A 20,970-nucleotide genomic window follows, 5' to 3' on the forward strand; every position below is an offset into this window, starting at 1 on the left:
AACTTTCTGTATGTTGTTTTTTATGTATATATTCCAGAGAAGTTGTTCTCTCTGCTCCCTGAGTATGTGGTCCCCTATGCCATCCACCTGCTGGTCCACGACCCAGACTACATCAAGGTTCAGGACATTGAACAGCTCAAAGACATTAAGGAGTGAGTCTGCTGTTATAGTCTGCTGTTATAGTCTGCTGTTATAGTCTGCTGTTATAGTCTGCTGTTATAGTCTGCTGTCATAGTCTGCTGTTATAGTCTGCTGTTATAGTCTGCTGTTATAGTCTGCTGTTATAGTCTGCTGTCATAGTCTGCTGTTATAGTCTGCTGTCATAGTCTGCTGTCATATATAGTCTGCTGTCATATATAGTCTGCTGTCATATATAGTCTGCTGTCATATATAGTCTGTTGTCATATATAGTCTGCTGTCATATATAGTCTGCTGTCATATATAGTCTGTTGTCATATATAGTCTGTTGTCATATATAGTCTGCTGTCATATATAGTCTGCTGTCATATATAGTCTGTTGTCATATATAGTCTGTTGTCATATATAGTCTGCTGTCATATATAGTCTGTTGTCATATATAGTCTGTTGTCATATATAGTCTGCTGTCATATATAGTCTGTTGTCATATATAGTCTGTTGTCATATATAGTCTGCTGTCATATATAGTCTGCTGTTATAGTCTGCTGTCATATATAGTCTGTTGTCATATATAGTCTGCTGTCATATATAGTCTGCTGTCATATATAGTCTGCTGTCATATATAGTCTGTTGTCATATAAGTCTGCTGTCATATAAGTCTGCTGTTATAGTCTGCTGTCATATATAGTCTGTTGTCATATATAGTCTGCTGTCATATATAGTCTGTTGTCATATATAGTCTGTTGTCATATATAGTCTGCTGTCATATATAGTCTGCTGTCATATATAGTCTGCTGTCATATATAGTCTGCTGTCATATATAGTCTGTTGTCATATATAGTCTGTTGTCATATATAGTCTGCTGTTATAGTCTGCTGTCATATATAGTCTGTTGTCATATATAGTCTGCTGTCATATATAGTCTGCTGTCATATATAGTCTGTTGTCATATATAGTCTGCTGTCATATAGTCTGCTGTCATATATAGTCTGTTGTCATATATAGTCTGCTGTCATATATAGTCTGCTGTTATAGTCTGCTGTCATATAGTCTGTTGTCATATATAGTCTGCTGTCATATATAGTCTGCTGTCATATATAGTCTGTTGTCATATATAGTCTGCTGTCATATATAGTCTGCTGTCATATATAGTCTGCTGTCATATATAGTCTGCTGTCATATATAGTCTGCTGTCATATATAGTCTGCTGTCATATATAGTCTGCTGTCATATATAGTCTGCTGTCATATATAGTCTGCTGTCATATATAGTCTGCTGTCATAGTCTGCTGTCATATATAGTCTGCTGTCATATATAGTCTGCTGTCATATATAGTCTGCTGTTATAGTCTGTTGTCATATATAGTCTGTTGTCATATATAGTCTGCTGTTATAGTCTGCTGTCATATATAGTCTGTTGTCATATATAGTCTGCTGTCATATATAGTCTGCTGTCATATATAGTCTGTTGTCATATATAGTCTGCTGTCATATATAGTCTGCTGTCATATATAGTCTGTTGTCATATATAGTCTGCTGTCATATATAGTCTGCTGTTATAGTCTGCTGTCATATATAGTCTGTTGTCATATATAGTCTGCTGTCATATATAGTCTGCTGTCATATATAGTCTGTTGTCATATATAGTCTGCTGTCATATATAGTCTGCTGTCATATATAGTCTGCTGTCATATATAGTCTGCTGTCATATATAGTCTGCTGTCATATATAGTCTGCTGTCATATATAGTCTGCTGTCATATATAGTCTGCTGTCATATATAGTCTGCTGTCATATATAGTCTGCTGTCATATATAGTCTGCTGTCATATATAGTCTGCTGTCATATATAGTCTGCTGTCATATATAGTCTGCTGTCATATATAGTCTGCTGTCATAGTCTGCTGTCATATATAGTCTGCTGTCATATATATTCTGCTGTCATTGTCTGCTGTCATTGTCTGCTGTCATAGTCTGCTGTCATAGTCTGCTGTCATATATAGTCTGCTGTTATAGTCTGCTGTCATATATAGTCTGCTGTCATATATAGTCTGCTGTCATAGTCTGCTGTCATATTCTGCTGTCATTGTCTGCTGTCATATTCTGCTGTCATAGTCTGCTGTCATATATAGTCTGCTGTCATTGTCTGCTGTCATATTCTGCTGTCATAGTCTGCTGTCATATATAGTCTGCTGTCATATATAGTCTGCTGTCATATATAGTCTGTTGTCATATATAGTCTGCTGTCATTGTCTGCTGTCATATTCTGCTGTCATATATAGTCTGCTGTCATATATAGTCTGCTGTCATTGTCTGCTGTCATATTCTGCTGTCATAGTCTGCTGTCATATATAGTCTGCTGTTATAGTCTGCTGTCATATATAGTCTGCTGTCATATATAGTCTGCTGTCATATATAGTCTGCTGTTATAGTCTGCTGTCATATATAGTCTGCTGTCATATATAGTCTGCTGTTATAGTCTGCTGTTATAGTCTGCTGTCATATATAGTCTGCTGTTATAGTCTGCTGTTATAGTCTGCTGTCATATATAGTCTGCTGTTATAGTCTGCTGTCATATATAGTCTGCTGTCATATATAGTCTGCTGTCATATATAGTCTGCTGTCATTGTCTGCTGTCATATATAGTCTGCTGTTATAGTCTGCTGTCATTGTCTGCTGTCATAGTCTGCTGTCATATATAGTCTGCTGTCATATATAGTCTGCTGTCATATATAGTCTGCTGTCATACATAGTCTGCTGTCATATATAGTCTGCTGTCATATATAGTCTGTTGTCATATATAGTCTGCTGTCATATATAGTCTGCTGTCATATATAGTCTGCTGTCATAGTCTGCTGTCATATATAGTCTGCTGTCATATATAGTCTGCTGTCATATATAGTCTGTTGTCATATATAGTCTGCTGTCATATATAGTCTGCTGTCATATATAGTCTGCTGTCATATATAGTCTGTTGTCATATATAGTCCTGCCTGTCATATTAGGTATGTTCTGCTGTCATAATAGTCTGCTGTCATATATAGTCTGTTGTCATATATAGTTCTGGCTGGTCCATATATAGTCTGTCTGTCATATATAGTCTGCTGTCATAGTCTGCCTGTCATATTATAGTCTGCTGTCATGACTATAGTCTGCTGTCATATATAGTCTGTTGTCTATATAAGTCCTGCTGTCATATATAGATCTGCTGTCATAGATAGTCTGCTGTCATATATAGTCTGTTGTCAATATATAGTCTGCTGTCATATATAGTCTGCTGTCATATATAGTCTGCTGTCATATATAGTCTGTGTCATATATAGGTCTGCTGTCATATATAGTCTGCTGTCATATATAGTCTGCTGTCATAGTCTGCTGTCATATATAGTCTGCTGTCATATATAGTCTGCTGTCATATATAGTCTGCTGTCATAATAGTCTAGTATAGTCTGCTGTCATATATAGTCTGCTGTCATATATAGTCTGCTTCATATATAGCTGTTGTCATATATAGTCTGCTGTCATATATAGTCTGCTGTCATATATAGTCTGCTGTCATATATAGTCTGCTGTCATATATAGTCTGCTGTCATATATAGTCTGTTGTCATATATAGTCTGCTGTCATATATAGTCTGTTGTCATATATAGTCTGCTGTCATAGTCTGCTGTCATATATAGTCTGCTGTCATATAGTCTGCTGTCATATATAGTCTGTTGTCCATATATAGTCTGCTGTCATATATAGTCTGCTGTCATATATAGTCTGCTGTCATAGTCTGCTGTCATATATATAGTCTGCTGTCATATATAGTCTGCTGTCATATATAGTCTGTTGTCATATATAGTCTGCTGTCATATATAGTCTGCTGTCATAGTCTGCTGTCATATATAGTCTGCTGTTATAGTCTGCTGTCATATTCTGCTGTCATATATTGTCTGCTGTCATATTCTGCTGTCATATATTGTCTGCTGTCATATTCTGCTGTCATATATTGTCTGCTGTCATATTCTGCTGTCATAGTGTGCTGTTATAGTGTGCTGTCATATATAGTCTGCTGTCATATATAGTCTGCTGTCATATATAGTCTGCTGTTATAGTCTGCTGTTATAGTCTGCTGTTATAGTCTGCTGTTATAGTCTGCTGTTATAGTCTGCTGTTATAGTCTGCTGTCATAGTCTGCTGTCATATATAGTCTGCTGTCATATATAGTCTGCTGTTATAGTCTGCTGTTATAGTCTGCTGTTATAGTCTGCTGTCATAGTCTGCTGTCATATATTGTCTGCTGTCATAGTCTGCTGTTATAGTCTGCTGTTATAGTCTGCTGTCATATATAGCCTTCTGTGTTGACATATCAGTCTCTTTTTGGGATGCTGTCCTTTCTCAAGCCCTCTCACCCATCGTTCTCTCTCTTAATTCAGCCAGTTTGATCGGCAGTCATATTATCTAACATCATCAGCGCAGAAAAAATGCAGACGACATAAAACACATAGATGATATAATGAACTGATGAGAGTAATACCTGATACAAATACTATAACCTCCTCCCTCCACTCCTCCCTCCCTCCTCCTCCCCCTCCACTCCTCTCTCCCCCTCCCCCTCCACTCCTCCCTCCCCTTCCCCTCCACTCCTCCTCCCTCCACTCCTCCTCCTCCCCCCCACTCCTCCTCCCCCCTCATCCTCCCCCTCCACTCCTCCTCCCTCCCTCCCCCTCCTCCCTCACTCCTCCTCCCCTCCACTCCTCCTCCTCCCTCCACTCCTCCTCCCCCCTCCACTCCTCCACTCCCCCTCACTCCTCCTCCCTCCTCCTCCTCCTCCCTCCACTCCTCCTCCACTCCTCCCCCTCCACTCCTCCTCCTCCCTCACTCCTCCTCCACTCCTCCACCCTCCCTCCTCCACTCGTCCCTCCCTCCTCCTCCCCCTTCTCCACTCCGCCTGCCTCCCCCTTCTCCTCCAATCCCCCCACCTCTCCTCTCCCCCTCCCCAGGTCTCTATGGTTCATCCTGGAGATCATCATGTCTAAGAATGAGAACAACAGCCATGCCTTCATCAGGAAGATGGTGGAGAACATCAAACAGACCAAGGACGCACAGGCTCCTACCGACGTCAAGATCAACGAGGTACACACACACACACACACACACACACACACACACACACACACACACACACACACACACACAGATTCACATATACACACAAAGGTTCACGCTCACACATACAGATTCACGCTCACACACACACACACACACACACACACAGACAGATTCACATATACACACAAAGGTTCACGCTCACACACACAGATTCACATATACACACACACACACAGATTCACATATACACACAAAGGTTCACGCTCACACATACAGATTCACGCTCACACACACACACCCTCTCTTTCCCTCTACAGAAGTTGTACACGGTGTGTGACGTGGCCATGAACATCATCATCTCTAAGAGCACCACCTACAGTCTGGAGTCTCCCAAAGACCCTGTCCTTCCCACACGCTACTTCACCAAGCCTGACAAGGTAGGTGTCTTAGTTAGAGGTCTTCTTAGATCACCAAATTCAGATCCGAATTGGATCCTCGAAATTATCACTCGACCCCCGACAGGATCCAGACATTTCATTCAAAAAAAATCTATAACCGATTCGGATCCTATCCGAAATACTGTATGTTCGAGTTGAGCGAGAATCGGATCCAAATGGGGTCTGTCTGTATCGGACCCAAATGGATCCAAAATATAACAATCCAGCTTAATTGAAGGTCAAGCCAGCAAAATAGTTTGGACTCTGGTGCATTTTGGGTTGTTTCTGTAGTAATAGCTTAGTAATTTCATAATGACATCCCTATAGTTTAGTATTTTCACATCCCTATAGTTAGATGGAGGACGTCCCTATAGTTTAGTATTTTCACATCCCTATAGTTAGATGGAGGACGTCTCTATAGTTAGATGGAGGACGTCTCTATAGTTAGATGGAGGACGTCTCTATAGTTAGATGGAGGACGTCTCTATAGTTAGATGGAGGACGTCCCTATAGTTAGATGGAGGACGTCTCTATAGTTAGATGGAGGACGTCTCTATAGTTAGATGGAGGACGTCTCTATAGTTAGATGGAGGACGTCTCTATAGTTAGATGGAGGACGTCTCTATAGTTAGATGGAGGACGTCTCTCTAGTTAGATGGAGGACGTCTCTATAGTTAGATGGAGGACGTCTCTATAGTTAGATGGAGGACGTCTCTATAGTTAGATGGAGGACGTCTCTATAGTTAGATGGAGGACGTCCCTATAGTTAGATGGAGGACGTCCCTATAGTTAGATGGAGGACGTCCCTATAGTTAGATGGAGGACGTCTCTATAGTTAGATGGAGGACGTCTCTATAGTTAGATGGAGGACGTCTCTATAGTTAGATGGAGGACGTCTCTATAGTTAGATGGAGGACGTCTCTATAGTTAGATGGAGGACGTCTCTATAGTTAGATGGAGGACGTCCCTATAGTTAGATGGAGGACGTCCCTATAGTTAGATGGAGGACGTCCCTATAGTTAGATGGAGGACGTCCCTATAGTTAGATGGAGGACGTCCCTATAGTTAGATGGAGGACGTCCCTATAGTTAGATGGAGGACGTCCCTATAGTTAGATGGAGGACGTCTCTATAGTTAGATGGAGGACGTCTCTATAGTTAGATGGAGGACGTCTCTATAGTTAGATGGAGGACGTCTCTATAGTTAGATGGAGGACGTCCCTATAGTTAGATGGAGGACGTCCCTATAGTTAGATGGAGGACGTCCCTATAGTTAGATGGAGGACGTCCCTATAGTTAGATGGAGGACGTCTCTATAGTTAGATGGAGGACGTCTCTATAGTTAGATGGAGGACGTCTCTATAGTTAGATGGAGGACGTCTCTATAGTTAGATGGAGGACGTCTCTATAGTTAGATGGAGGACGTCTCTATAGTTAGATGGAGGACGTCTCTATAGTTAGATGGAGGACGTCTCTATAGTTAGATGGAGGACGTCTCTATAGTTAGATGGAGGACGTCTCTATAGTTAGATGGAGGACGTCTCTATAGTTAGATGGAGGACGTCTCTATAGTTAGATGGAGGACGTCCCTATAGTTAGATGGAGGACGTCCCTATAGTTAGATGGAGGACGTCCCTATAGTTAGATGGAGGACGTCCCTATAGTTAGATGGAGGACGTCCCTATAGTTAGATGGAGGACGTCCCTATAGTTAGATGGAGGACGTCCCTATAGTTAGATGGAGGACGTCCCTATAGTTAGATGGAGGACGTCCCTATAGTTAGATGGAGGACGTCCCTATAGTTAGATGGAGGACGTCCTATAGTTAGATGGAGGACGTCTCTATAGTTAGATGGAGGACGTCTCTATAGTTAGATGGAGGACGTCTCTATAGTTAGATGGAGGACGTCCCTATAGTTAGATGGAGGACGTCCCTATAGTTAGATGGAGGACGTCCCTATAGTTAGATGGAGGACGTCCCTATAGTTAGATGGAGGACGTCCCTATAGTTAGATGGAGGACGTCCCTATAGTTAGATGGAGGACGTCCCTATAGTTAGATGGAGGACGTCCCTATAGTTAGATGGAGGACGTCTCTATAGTTAGATGGAGGACGTCTCTATAGTTAGATGGAGGACGTCTCTATAGTTAGATGGAGGACGTCTCTATAGTTAGATGGAGGACGTCTCTATAGTTAGATGGAGGACGTCTCTATAGTTAGATGGAGGACGTCTCTATAGTTAGATGGAGGACGTCTCTATAGTTAGATGGAGGACGTCCCTATAGTTAGATGGAGGACGTCCCTATAGTTAGATGGAGGACATTGAGGACGTCTCTATAGTTAGATGGAGAACATTGAGGACGTCTCTATAGTTAGATGGAGGACGTCCCTATAGTTAGATGGAGAACATTGAGAACGTCTCTATAGTTAGATGGAGAACATTGAGGACGTCTCTATAGTTAGATGGAGGACATTGAGGACGTCTCTATAGTTAGATGGAGGACATTGAGGACGTCTCTATAGTTAGATGGAGAACATTGAGGACGTCTCTATAGTTAGATGGAGGACATTGAGGACGTCTCTATAGTTAGATGGAGAACATTGAGGACGTCTCTATAGTTAGATGGAGGACATTGAGGACGTCTCTATAGTTAGATGGAGGACATTGAGGACGTCTCTATAGTTAGATGGAGAACATTGAGGACGTCTCTATAGTTAGATGGAGGACATTGAGGACGTCTCTATAGTTAGATGGAGGACATTGAGGACGTCTATAGTTAGATGGAGGACGTCCCTATAGTTAGATGGAGGACATTGAGGACGTCTCTATAGTTAGATGGAGAACATTGAGGACGTCTCTATAGTTAGATGGAGGACATTGAGGACGTCTCTATAGTTAGATGGAGGACATTGAGGACGTCTCTATAGTTAGATGGAGGACATTGAGGACGTCTCTATAGTTAGATGGAGGACATTGAGGACGTCTATAGTTAGATGGAGGACATTGAGGACGTCTCTTAGGCTGTTCTGTAGGCTATTTTACTGTGCACTGTTAACATCTATCTTATTTAACTGTTTTGACGAACATGGGTTTAGACTCAAGATAGGCTATAGCCTGTTTGACCAGCAAGCTTCAAATTCATGTGGTCACCCATTTCATTTCCAACAGTTGGGATGTTAATGTTAGTAATTCCCGCTATGACGACTCTGTTTGACAAAAATATTCCCTATCCAACTATAAAGACGATCGGGAAGATATTATCAGTAATTCTGCATTATAGTATAACTTGTATATTTTTTAAAGAAGGGCATGAATGAGTCTCATGTTTACGCTGAGAGATATTCCACTTGATTTGAGTCATTCAACATTAGTTAACAGATGTATTTAAATAAATTAAATAGCCTACTAAATAGGCCAAGTGAAAACTAAAAAATAAAATATCTCAGGTCTTGGAAATATGGACCAAGAGAAGCAGTCTTTCTCCCTCCGTAGCCAGGGGACCTGTCGGGTTCTCCTCTTTCATTCAGTTTCATCTTCACATCAGCAAAGAACAACTTAATGTTTCAGAAAGCCACTTTATATAGACTAGGAGAGACCTGTTTATATTGACTAGGAGAGACCTGTTTATATAGACTAGGAGAGACCTGTTTATATAGACTAGGAGAGACCTGTTTATATAGACTAGGAGAGACCTGTTTATATAGACTAGGAGAGACCTGTTTATATAGACTAGGAGAGACCTGTTTATATAGACTAGGAGAGACCTGTTTATATAGACTAGGAGAGACCTGTTTATATAGACTAGGAGAGACCTGTTTATATAGACTAGGAGAGACCTGTTTATATAGACTAGGAGAGACCTGTTTATATAGACTAGGAGAGACCTGTTTATATAGACTAGGAGAGACCTGTTTATATTGACTAGGAGAGACCTGTTTATATTGACTAGGAGAGACCTGTTTATATTGACTAGGAGAGACCTGTTTATATTGACTAGGAGAGACCTGTTTATATTGACTAGGAGAGACCTGTTTATATAGACTAGGAGAGACCTGTTTATATAGACTAGGAGAGACCTGTTTATATAGACTAGGGGAGACCTGTTTATATATAGACTAGGGGAGACCTGTTTATATATAGACTAGGGGAGACCTGTTATATATAGACTAGGGGAGACCTGTTTATATATAGACTAGGGGAGACCTGTTTATATATAGACTAGGAGAGACCTGTTTATATATAGACTAGGAGAGACCTGTTTATATATAGACTAGGGGAGACCTGTTTATAAATAGACTAGGGGAGACCTGTTTATATATAGACTAGGGGAGACCTGTTTATAAATAGACTAGGGGAGACCTGTTTATAAATAGACTAGGGGAGACCTGTTTATATATAGACTAGGAGAGACCTGTTTATATATAGACTAGGGGAGACCTGTTTATATATAGACTAGGGGAGACCTGTTTATATATAGACTAGGGGAGACCTGTTTATATATAGACTAGGGGAGACCTGTTTATATATAGACTAGGGGAGACCTGTTTATATATAGACTAGGGGAGACCTGTTTATATATAGACTAGGACCCCCTTACAATAATTTAAGAGAATAATCATTAAATGTGTGAAATTTGGGTTTAGGCCTAAACTGTTTTAAGATTAAAAAATGTAAAATATGATTTGGGATCTGGTCCATATTTCACATATTTTCACACAAATCCGAAGTCCGTGGCCACTGAGCAGGATCCGACCCGACGACAACATCCCGGGTCGGGTAATCCGGTTTGGGAAGATCTGTGAAGACCTCGTGTGTGTGTGTTTGTGTTCGCTCTAATCTGCAAATAAAACCATTCAATGGATTCACATTCTGACTAAACATCTCTTCTGTAGAATTTCAGCAACACAAAGAACTATCTCCCTCCAGAGATGAAGTCCTTCTTTACACCTGGAAAGGTAGGATGACTGCCCATGGTATTCATTCAGACAGGCCTTAACGGTAGGATGACTGCCCAAGGTATTCATTCAGACAGGCCTTAACGGTAGGATGACTGCCCATGGTATTCATTCAGACAGGCCTTAACGGTAGGATGACTGCCCAAGGTATTCATTCAGACAGGCCTTAACGGTAGGATGACTGCCCAAGGTATTCATTCAGACAGGCCTTAACGGTAGGATGACTGCCCATGGTATTCATTCAGACAGGCCTTAACGGTAGGATGACTGCCCATGGTATTCATTCAGACAGGCCTTAACGGTAGGATGACTGCCCATGGTATTCATTCAGACAGGCCTTAACGGTAGGATGACTGCCCATGGTATTCATTCAGACAGGCCTTAACGGTAGGATGACTGCCCATGGTATTCATTCAGACAGGCCTTAACGGTAGGATGACTGCCCATGGTATTCATTCAGACAGGCCTTAACGGTAGGATGACTGCCCGTGGTATTCATTCAGACAGGCCTTAACGGTAGGATGACTGCCCAAGGTATTCATTCAGACAGGCCTTAACGGTAGGATGACTGCCCAAGGTATTCATTCAGACAGGCCTTAACGGTAGGATGACTCCCTGTGGTATTAATTTGCTCGGTTGTTAGAATCAGCGATTTGGAGCCCTTGCCAACAGTGGGATAAATTGTCTAACCGGGGGGGGGTTCTAACCCAGGGGGGGTTTGAGTAATAAAATAACAATATATAAACACTACATGATCAAAAGTATGTGGACACCTCGTTGAACATCTCATTCCAAAATCATGGACATTAATATGGAGTTGGTCCCCCTTTGCTGCTATAACAGCCTCTACTCTTCTGGGAAGGCTTTCCACTAGATGTTGGAACATTCCTGCAGGGACTTGCTTCCATTCAGCCACAAGATGTTAGTGAGGTCGGACACTGATGTTGGGCGATTAGGCCTGGCTCGCAGACGGTGTTCCAATTCATCCCAAAGGTGATCGATGGGGTTGAGGTCAGGGCTCTGTGTAGGTCAGTGAACTTCATCCACACCGATTTCGACAAACCACTTCTGTATGGACCTTGCTTTGTGCACAGGGGCATTGTCATGCTGAAACAGGAAAGGGCCTTCCCCAAACTGTTGCCACAAAGTTGGAAACTAAGGGCCTAGCCCGAACCATGAAAAACAGCCCCAGACCATTATTCATCCTCCACCAAACTTTACAGTTAGCACTGTGCATTTGGGCAGGTAGCGCTCTCCTGGAATCTGCCAAACCCAGATTCGTCCATCGTACTGCCAGATGGTGAAGTGTGATTCATCACTCCAGAGAACGCGTTTCCACTGCTCCAGAGTCCAATGGCGGCAAGCTTTACATCCCTCCAGCCGACGCTTGGCTTTGTGCATGGTGATCTAAAGCTTGTGTTCGGCTGCTCAGCCATAAAAACCCATTTTATGAAGCTCCCGACGAACAGTTATTGTGCTGACTTTGCTTAGAAGCAGTTTTGAACTCGGTAGTGAGTATTGCAACCGAGGACAGATGATTTTTACGCGCATCAGCACACGGTGGTCCCATTCTGTGAGCTTGTATGGCCTACCACTTCGCAGCTGAGCCGTTGTTGCTCCTAGACATTTCCACTTCACAATAATAGCACTTGCAGTTGACCGGGGCAGCTCCAGCAGGACAGAAATTAGACAAACTGTCTTGTTGGAAAGGTGGCATCCTATGACGGTGCCACGTTGAAAGTCACAGAGGCCATTCTACTGCCAATGTTTGTCTATGGAGATTGCATGACTGTGTGCTCGATTTTATACACCTGTCAGCAACGGGTGTGGCTGAAATAGCGGAATCCACTAATTTGAAGGGGTGTCCACATACTTTTGTATATATAGTATACTTTAAAATTACTAAACCCAAATTGAAACTGTGTAGAAATAATGGACCTACATTCATGCAGTGTCTCCACTGTGTCCAGCTGGCTAATTAATCATCACCCGGAGTAAAAAAAATATACATATCTGGAGGGGAGATATAAGTGAGAAAAATGAGTTTGACTCCCCTGTTCTGACCTCTGACCTTTCCTCTCTTCCCTTCTTCCCTGTGCCCCCTCACCCCTATACATCCTCCCTCCCTCACCCCTACACATCCTCCCTCACCCCTACACATCCTCCTTCACCCCTACACATCCTCCCTCACACCTACACATCCTCCCTCACACCTACACATCCTCCCTTACCCCTACACATCCTCCCTCACCCCTACACATCCTCCCTCACTCCTCCCTCACCCCTACACATCCTCCCTCACCCCTACACATCCTCCTTCACCCCTACACATCCTCCCTCACCCCTACACATCCTCCCTCACTCCTACACATCCTCCCTCACACCTACACATCCTCCCTCACCCCTACACATCTCCGCTCTCCCCCCCCTCACCCCTACACATCCTCCTTCACCCCTACACATCCTCCCTCACCCCTACACATCCCCCCTAACCCCTACACATCACTACTCCCTCACCCCTACACATCCTCCCTCATCCCTAAACATCTCCCCCTCACTCCTCCCTCACCCCTACACTTTCTCCCTCACCCCTACACATCCTCCCTCACTCCTACACATCCTCCCTCACACCTACACATCCTCCCTCACCCCTACACATCTCCGCTCTCCCCCCCCCTCACCCCTACACATCCTCCTTCACCCCTACACATCCTCCCTCACCCCTACACATCCCCCCTAACCCCTACACATCACTACTCCCTCACCCCTACACATCCTCCCTCATCCCTAAACATCTCCCCCTCACTCCTCCCTCACCCCTACACTTTCTCCCTCACCCCTACACTTTCTCCCTCACCCCTACACATTCTCCCTCACCCCTACACATTCTCCCTCACCCCTACACATCCCCCTCACCTCTACATATCTCCCCCTCACCCCTACACATTCTCCCTCACCCCTACACATTCTCCCTCACCCCTACACATTCTCCCTCACCCCTACACATCCTCCCTCACCCCTACACATCTCTCTTCTCTTCTCCCTCACCCCTACACATCCTCCCTCACCCCTACACATCCTCCCTCACCCCTACATATCTCCCTCCTCCCTCACCCCTACACACACCCCTCTCTCCTCCCTCACCCCTACACACACCCCTCCTTCCTCCCTCACCCCTACACATCCCCCCTCCTCCCTCACCCCTACATATCTCCCCCTCCCTCACCCCTACACATCCCCCCTCACCCCTACATATCTCCTCCTCCCTCACCCCTACACCTCCCCCCAGCCTAAAGCAGCTAACGTGTTAGGAGCGGTGAACAAGCCCCTGGCCTCAGCAGGCAAACCCATCCAGAGTAAAGCATCACGCATGGAGACGGCTAGCAACGAGGATAGTACCTCAAACCCCAGCTCTCCTCAACGCACCAAGACCAGGTACACACACCTCTTACCCTAGACCAGACCTGTCCTCCTGCCTCGCTGTCCCAGACATGAGTGTCTCTAACCTGTCTCCCTGTCCCAGACATGAGTGTCTCTAACCTGTCCTCCTGACCTCCCTGTCCCAGACATGAGTGTCTCTAACCTGTCCTCCTGCCACCCTGTCCCAGACATGAGTGTCTCTAACCTGTCCTCCTACCTCCCTGTCCCAGACATTAGTGTCTTTAACCTGTCCTCCTGCCTCCCTGTTCCAGACATGAGTGTCTCTAACCTGTCTCCCTGTCCCAGACATGAGTGTCTCTAACCTGTCTCCCTGTCCCAGACATGAGTGTCTCTAACCTGTCTCCCTGTCCCAGACATGAGTGTCTCTAACCTGTCTCCCTGTCCCAGACATGAGTGTCTCTAACCTGTCTCCCTGTCCCAGACATGAGTGTCTCTAACCTGTCTCCCTGTCCCAGACATGAGTGTCTCTAACCTGTCTCCCTGTCCCAGACATGAGTGTCTCTAACCTGTCTCCCTGTCCCAGACATGAGTGTCTCTAACCTGTCTCCCTGTCCCAGACATGAGTGTCTCTAACCTGTCTCCCTGTCCCAGACATGAGTCTCTAACCTGTCTCCCTGTCCCAGACATGAGTGTCTCTAACCTGTCCTCCTGCCTCCCTGTCCCAGACATGAGTGTCTCTAACCTGTCTCCCTGTCCCAGACATGAGTGTCTAACCTGTCTCCCTGTCCCAGACATGAGTGTCTCTAACCTGTCCTCCTGCCTCCCTGTCCCAGACATGAGTGTCTCTAACCTGTCTCCCTGTCCCAGACATGTCTCTAACCTGTCCTCCTGCCTCCCTGTCCCAGACATGACAGTGCAGAGGACCACAGTGAGAATGAAGACCTCATGAAGAAAGGAGACGCCTCCGACACAAAGGTGAGAGTAGCTCCGTGAAGTTCTTTTAAGATGATTTGTACATGAAATGTGAAAATGCTCATATCAGGGATATTGACCCGCATTGGTTTTTACATCACAAATGCTAAAAAGTTAGCATTGGGAAACGGTGGCCAGGGGTAAAACCCAAACAATGGTTTCTGTCCGCACCTTTATCCATACACTGTTCACAGGGGAAGGAATCCAACGTGTCGTTTTACTATGCCACATAAGTAAGACTCATTTGCTGAGAAAGTGTAATCCAAACAAGCGTTCAGTCAGTTACCTGTTACCCTCAAAGTAACAAACTGTCATATCCAACTTAGTCGACACTACTGTCTCCTTACAGTCAAATAGCAGTTCGTTGACAATACGGCCTTCTTTACAGGACAGTGACAAACCCCGGGGCCGTAAACGAGGCGCCGCCTCCAGTAACCTTGACGACAACCCTTCTCCTAAACCCAAGCGCGGCCGCAAGAAGGCAGCAGCAGTCGACCCCGAGGACCAATGGGGAGAGGAGTCCCGACTCGGCGACGCCCAGACGGAAGACGAGCAGAACAGCCCGCCCAAAAAAGGGCGTAGGGGGCGGTCCACGAAGGCTGCGCCAGCCAATCAGGAAACTCCAGCTAAGGGGAGGGGCCGGGGCCGGAAGAAGGCAACTCCTCCCCCTGAAGAAGAGGATGAGGGAGGAGAGGAGGAAGAAGAGGAGGAAGAGGAAGAAGAGGAAAATATGGAGCTGAAGACTAAGGGAGGAAGACCAGCGCGGGCGGCAAGGAGATCAACACAGAGGTCAGAGGGCATTTGGTGTTTTCTCCTTGATATGTGATGTAGTCACCTCATAAACCATCCTGTAAGACCTGTTACTGTTCTGTTGACATACATTCGTAAACGGTGCATTCAGAAAGTATCCGAACCCCTCGACTTTGTCCACATTTTGTTATGTTACAGCCTTATACTAAAATGGATTAAATCGTTTTTTCCCCCTCATTAATCTACACACAATACCCCATAATGACATCACAATACCCCAGAATGACATCACAATACCCCAGAATGACATCACAATACTCCATAATGACATCACAATACTCCATAATGACATCACAATACTCCATAATGACAAAGCAAAAACAGTTAAAAAATAATAATAAAGTAGTTCACATTTCCATAAGTATTCAGACCCTTTCCTCAATACTTTGTTGAATCACCTTTTTCAGCAATTACGAGTTACGAGTCTTATTGGGTATGACGCTACAAGTTTGGCACACCTGTATTTGGGGATTTCTCCCATTCTTCTTTGCAGATCCTCTCAAGCTCTGTCAGATTGGATGGGGAGCGTCGCTGCACAGTTATTTTCAAGGGGGTCTGAATACTTTCCAAATGCACGATAGACATTTATGCTCTGTTTTGTAATCATCTGTTTATTATTTCAAATGAAGTGAGATATTAACATTAACTGTGTTAATGTTAATGTGTTGAAAGAATCACACATTTATCTGTATTTGTTGTCAATAACCTCTGAAACCTGTTGCTTTCCTTCCCAGTTCTGAGTCTGCTGAGTCCACCCCAGTGAAGAAGAGAGGCCGGCCGGCCAAGGCAGCAGCACAGCCCGCCAAGAAACAACCAGCGTAAGTGTGTGTGTGGCAGGTGTGTGTGTGTGTGTGTGTGTGTGTGTGGCACATGTGTATCCCACAAAAAAAGGTTTACTGTTATAAGATAACTTTTTTTTTTAACTTTTTGGATGAATTGAAGCTAAATTCCCCAAATTCCCGGGCTTAACTTGCCATGGAACATTACCAGAAAGTTTCAGACCGTTTGCAACCCCAGCTCAGAGAGGCCCCAGCTCTGAGAGGCCCCAGCTCTGAGAGGCCCCAGCTCTGAGAGGCCCCAGCTCTGAGAGGCCCCAGCTCTGAGAGGCCCCAGCTCTGAGAGGCCCCAGCTCTGAGAGGCCCCAGCTCTGAGAGGCCCCAGCTCTGAGAGGCCCCAGCTCTGAGAGGCCCCAGCTCAGAGAGGCCCCAGCTTGGCAGTCTGGCGAAGTACACTTCCAAGCAAGGGCTTTGGGATGGAGATACAATGTGGCAGTCGTGCCAAACATCTCATCAGCCACCTGGTGGAAGGGACTATGTGGATCTGAGGCTCTTTCCCCTGTTGCCTACATCATCCTCCAAATCCCACCAACATTAGCCGCCTCAGAGCACAACTGGTCCGTGTTTGGGAACACACACACCAAAGCATGCAACAGGCTGACCAATACCAGGGTTGAAAAATTGGTGGCCATCCGGGCAAATTTAAGGCTTTTTGAGCCTGACAACGAGCCATCCTCTACAAGGTTGGAAAGTGACAGTGAAGATGAGGAGTCTGATGTTCAAGAGGTGGACATTGAGGAGGTCCAGGGAGAAGACATGGAAGCCTGAGAGGAAGACAACCAAAGCTTTAGTTTCTAGACAATCATTTTACAGATGTATGTAGAAATTGTTTTTGGGAGATGCGATGGATCATTGGGGATCCAATCTTCCTTTTCTTTTGTTGTTCAGTGAAATCATCCCATGTCAAGTCATTTAATTAAAGTTCAATTCGTAACTAAATTATATATTTTTTATTTCTATTCGAAAGATTTTTATGATTTTCAATTGTCTACTTATGTTTCTGTCTCCATATGATATGGTAAATATATCTAATGCAAAAAAACATCTACATTTAAATGGTATTAATATTCATTTGCATATATTTCTGTTAATTCCCACGGAACGTTTCCACCTCTGAATAATCTGATCCTGAAGGGAAACTAGGCATCTACCAGCCCACTGTCAGAATAGGGAGGGACAATGTATCTGATCTGATCCATAAGGGAAACTAGGCATCTACCGGCCCGCTGTCAGAATAGGGAGGGACAATGTATCTGATCTGATCCTGAAGGGAAACTAGACATCTACCAGCCCACTGTCAGAATAGGGAGGGACAATGTACCTGATCTGATCCTGAAGGGAAACTAGACATCTACCAGCCCACTGTCAGAATAGGGAGGGACAATGTACCTGATCTGATCCTGAAGGGAAACTAGACATCTACCAGCCCACTGTCAGAATAGGGAGGGACAATGTATCCTTTGACGTCCGTCCCCCCCACTTTGGATCTGAAATCTCTATCGTCCACTAATTAACAGAGATTAAGTGTTTGAGCTAGTAATGTATTAATATTTATAAATTAACAATGACATAGCCTATATATATATATATATAAGCAGAACTTTGGATCTCACCCCCATGTCAAAATCAAATGGTTTTTGACCGCTTCAAAGTTTTTCACGTGATCTTGTCTGCTGTGCTCCTCAAAAGAGTAATTTCTGTCCTCGCTATGAAATGATCAACTTTTACTCTCTATATCTAAAAAAATGACCGTATACGCTGATTGTTTAAAGCGGCAATATGTACCTTTTTTGGGGTGACACGACCAAATTCACCTAGAAATGTTAGTTATAGATCTGTCATTCTCATTATAAACAAGTCTCAGAAGCGGTAGATCTGTTCTATGTGCGCTATTTCTATGCTTCCCGTGCTTAAGTTTAGTTTTGCGTCTTTTACTCTCTGTTTTGGATCAGTTTGGGGTCCTTGTATCTTAAACATTTGAATCAGGGACCGATAAATGTTGGTGAAACAGATGTTTTTTGCATTTGTTTGTGTGTGTATGTCCTTGTGTGTTTTCTAAACCAGCCTCCTCCCCATGTCCTATAGGCGTGGCCGTGGTAAGGCAGCAGCACCGCCAGCAGCCAAAGAGGAGTCTGAGGAGGAGATGGAGACACCGGCTGAGGAAGAAGAGGAAGAACAGGAGGAAGTGGAGAAGGAGGAAGAACAGACCACTCCTAAAGTAAAGGAAACTTCAACTCTGAACCCTAACCTTTCACCCCTAAACCTTTTATCCCTCAATAGGATATGCAGAAACTCAACCCTTTTAGTATGTTCTGACCAGCTCTGTCTGTTAGGGTGGGGGTCAATGCCAGTTCAGGAAGTACACTGAAATTCCCATTCTCTTCTTTTCCTTCTCAATTCGCAAGAGGTGGAATTTGAATTTGGTTTACTCTCTAGATTTAACTGGGATTTAAATGCAATTGACCCTTGTTGTCTGGCTATTTGTTCTATGTTGAAGATATCCCCTCAGGCTGTTTGTCTGTAAAATCTCACGGACACTAGAGAAGCCTAACCAAGTTTAATTCTCCCCAAAGTGTTCGACACAGCTGTATATTCAGACAAAAGAAATGGATGCCCCCGTGGTGGTATTCATACCCCACTTTGGGTGGAGTCTCCTCCTCATCTCTAAACATGACATCCTTCCTGCTAAGCAGGGAACTAAGTGATATGTGGTGGTATTCATACCCCACTTTGGGTGGAGTCTCCTCCCCATCTCTAAACATGACATCCTTCCTGCTAAGCAGGGAACTAAGTGATATGTGGTGGTATTCATACCCCACTTTGGGTGGAGTCTCCTCCTCATCTCTAAACATGACATCCTTCCTGCTAAGCAGGGAACTAAGTGATATGTGGTGGTATTCATACCCCACTTTGGGTGGAGTCTCCTCCCCATCTCTAAACATGACATCCTTCCTGCTAAGCAGGGAACTAAGTGATATGTGGTGGTATTCATACCCCACTTTGGTTTGAGTCTCACCCTCATCTCTAAACATGACATCCTTCCTGCTAAGCAGGGAACTAAGTGATATGTGGTGGTATTCATACCCCACTTTGGGTGGAGTCTCCTCCTCATCTCTAAACATGACATCCTTCCTGCTAAGCAGGGAACTCAGTGATATGTGGTGGTATTCATACCCCACTTTGGGTGGAGTCTCCTCCTCATCTCTAAACATGACATCCTTCCTGCTAAGCAGGGAACTAAGTGATATGTGGTGGTATTCATACCCCACTTTGGGTTGAGTCTCCCCCTCATCTCTAAACATGACATCCTTCCTGCTAAGCAGGGAACTAAGTGATATGTGGTGGTATTCATACCCCACTTTGGGTGGAGTCTCCTCCTCATCTCTAAACATGACATCCTTCCTGCTAAGCAGGGAACTAAGTGATATGTGGTGGTATTCATACCCCACTTTGGGTGGAGTCTCCTCCTCATCTCTAAACATGACATCCTTCCTGCTAAGCAGGGAACTCAGTGATATGTGGTGGTATTCATACCCCACTTTGGGTGGAGTCTCCCCCTCATCTCTAAACATGACATCCTTCCTGCTAAGCGGGGAACTAAGTGATATGAGCCTTCAAACAGTTTCTCCCCTTTATCAGTACTGTCACATGTGATCGTTTCCCCTGCACTCATCCCCTCCCGAGCTTCATTATGGTATACCTCATGTCTCAGATGTAACTAATGATCCTCTACTCTGAGTATAACCATGTTCAAGGTTTACTCCAGAATCCAACACTACATGACCAAAGGTATGTGAACACCAGCTCGTTGAACATATCATTACACAATCGTGGACATTAATATGGAGTTGGTCCCCCCTTTTTGCTGCTATAACAGCCTCCACTCTTCTGGGAAGGCTTTCCACTAGATGTTGGAACATTGTCATGCTGAAACAGTAAGGGGCTTTCCCCAAACTGTTGCCACAAAGTTGGAAGCACAGAATCATCATGTCATTGCCGTCACATTAAGATTTCCCTTCACTGGAACTAAGGGGACGAGCTCGAACCATGAAAAACATCCTAGACCATTATTCCTCCTCCACCAAACCTTACAGTTAGCACTATGAATTGGGGAAGGTAGCGTTCTCCTGGCATCCGCCAAACCCAGATTCGTCAGTCAGATGGTGAAGTGCGATCACTCCAGAGAACACGTTTCCTCTGAGTCCAATGGCGGTGAGCTTTACACCCCTCCAGCCGACGCTTGGCATGAAATATATTTTATTTTTTATGAATGGCATTTTTTTCTCTCGTGACAAATTGCCAGCCGGCCACCCTTACAAACAAACATTACAATAATTCAGTGTGATAA

At 44.3% G+C, this 20,970-nt stretch overlaps 1 protein-coding gene across 1 annotated transcript in view; it reads left to right on the forward strand.

Annotated features, from left to right (window-relative positions):
• The window catches only part of LOC109880228 (sister chromatid cohesion protein PDS5 homolog B), an 82,317-nt gene that overhangs the window by 55,962 nt on the left and 5,385 nt on the right, over positions 1-20,970 (forward strand). Inside the window, exons 13-21 of the mRNA XM_031809084.1 lie at positions 10-152; positions 5,124-5,256; positions 5,550-5,669; positions 10,561-10,623; positions 13,913-14,058; positions 14,910-14,979; positions 15,365-15,765; positions 16,521-16,604; positions 18,708-18,840. Of these exons, the coding sequence (XP_031664944.1) occupies positions 10-152; positions 5,124-5,256; positions 5,550-5,669; positions 10,561-10,623; positions 13,913-14,058; positions 14,910-14,979; positions 15,365-15,765; positions 16,521-16,604; positions 18,708-18,840 (1,293 nt within the window). The remainder of the gene's footprint in view (positions 1-9; positions 153-5,123; positions 5,257-5,549; positions 5,670-10,560; positions 10,624-13,912; positions 14,059-14,909; positions 14,980-15,364; positions 15,766-16,520; positions 16,605-18,707; positions 18,841-20,970) is intronic.

Source organism: Oncorhynchus kisutch, linkage group LG29 (genome assembly GCF_002021735.2).
Source record: "Oncorhynchus kisutch isolate 150728-3 linkage group LG29, Okis_V2, whole genome shotgun sequence".
In the NCBI taxonomy this organism is placed as follows: Eukaryota; Metazoa; Chordata; class Actinopteri; order Salmoniformes; family Salmonidae; genus Oncorhynchus; species Oncorhynchus kisutch.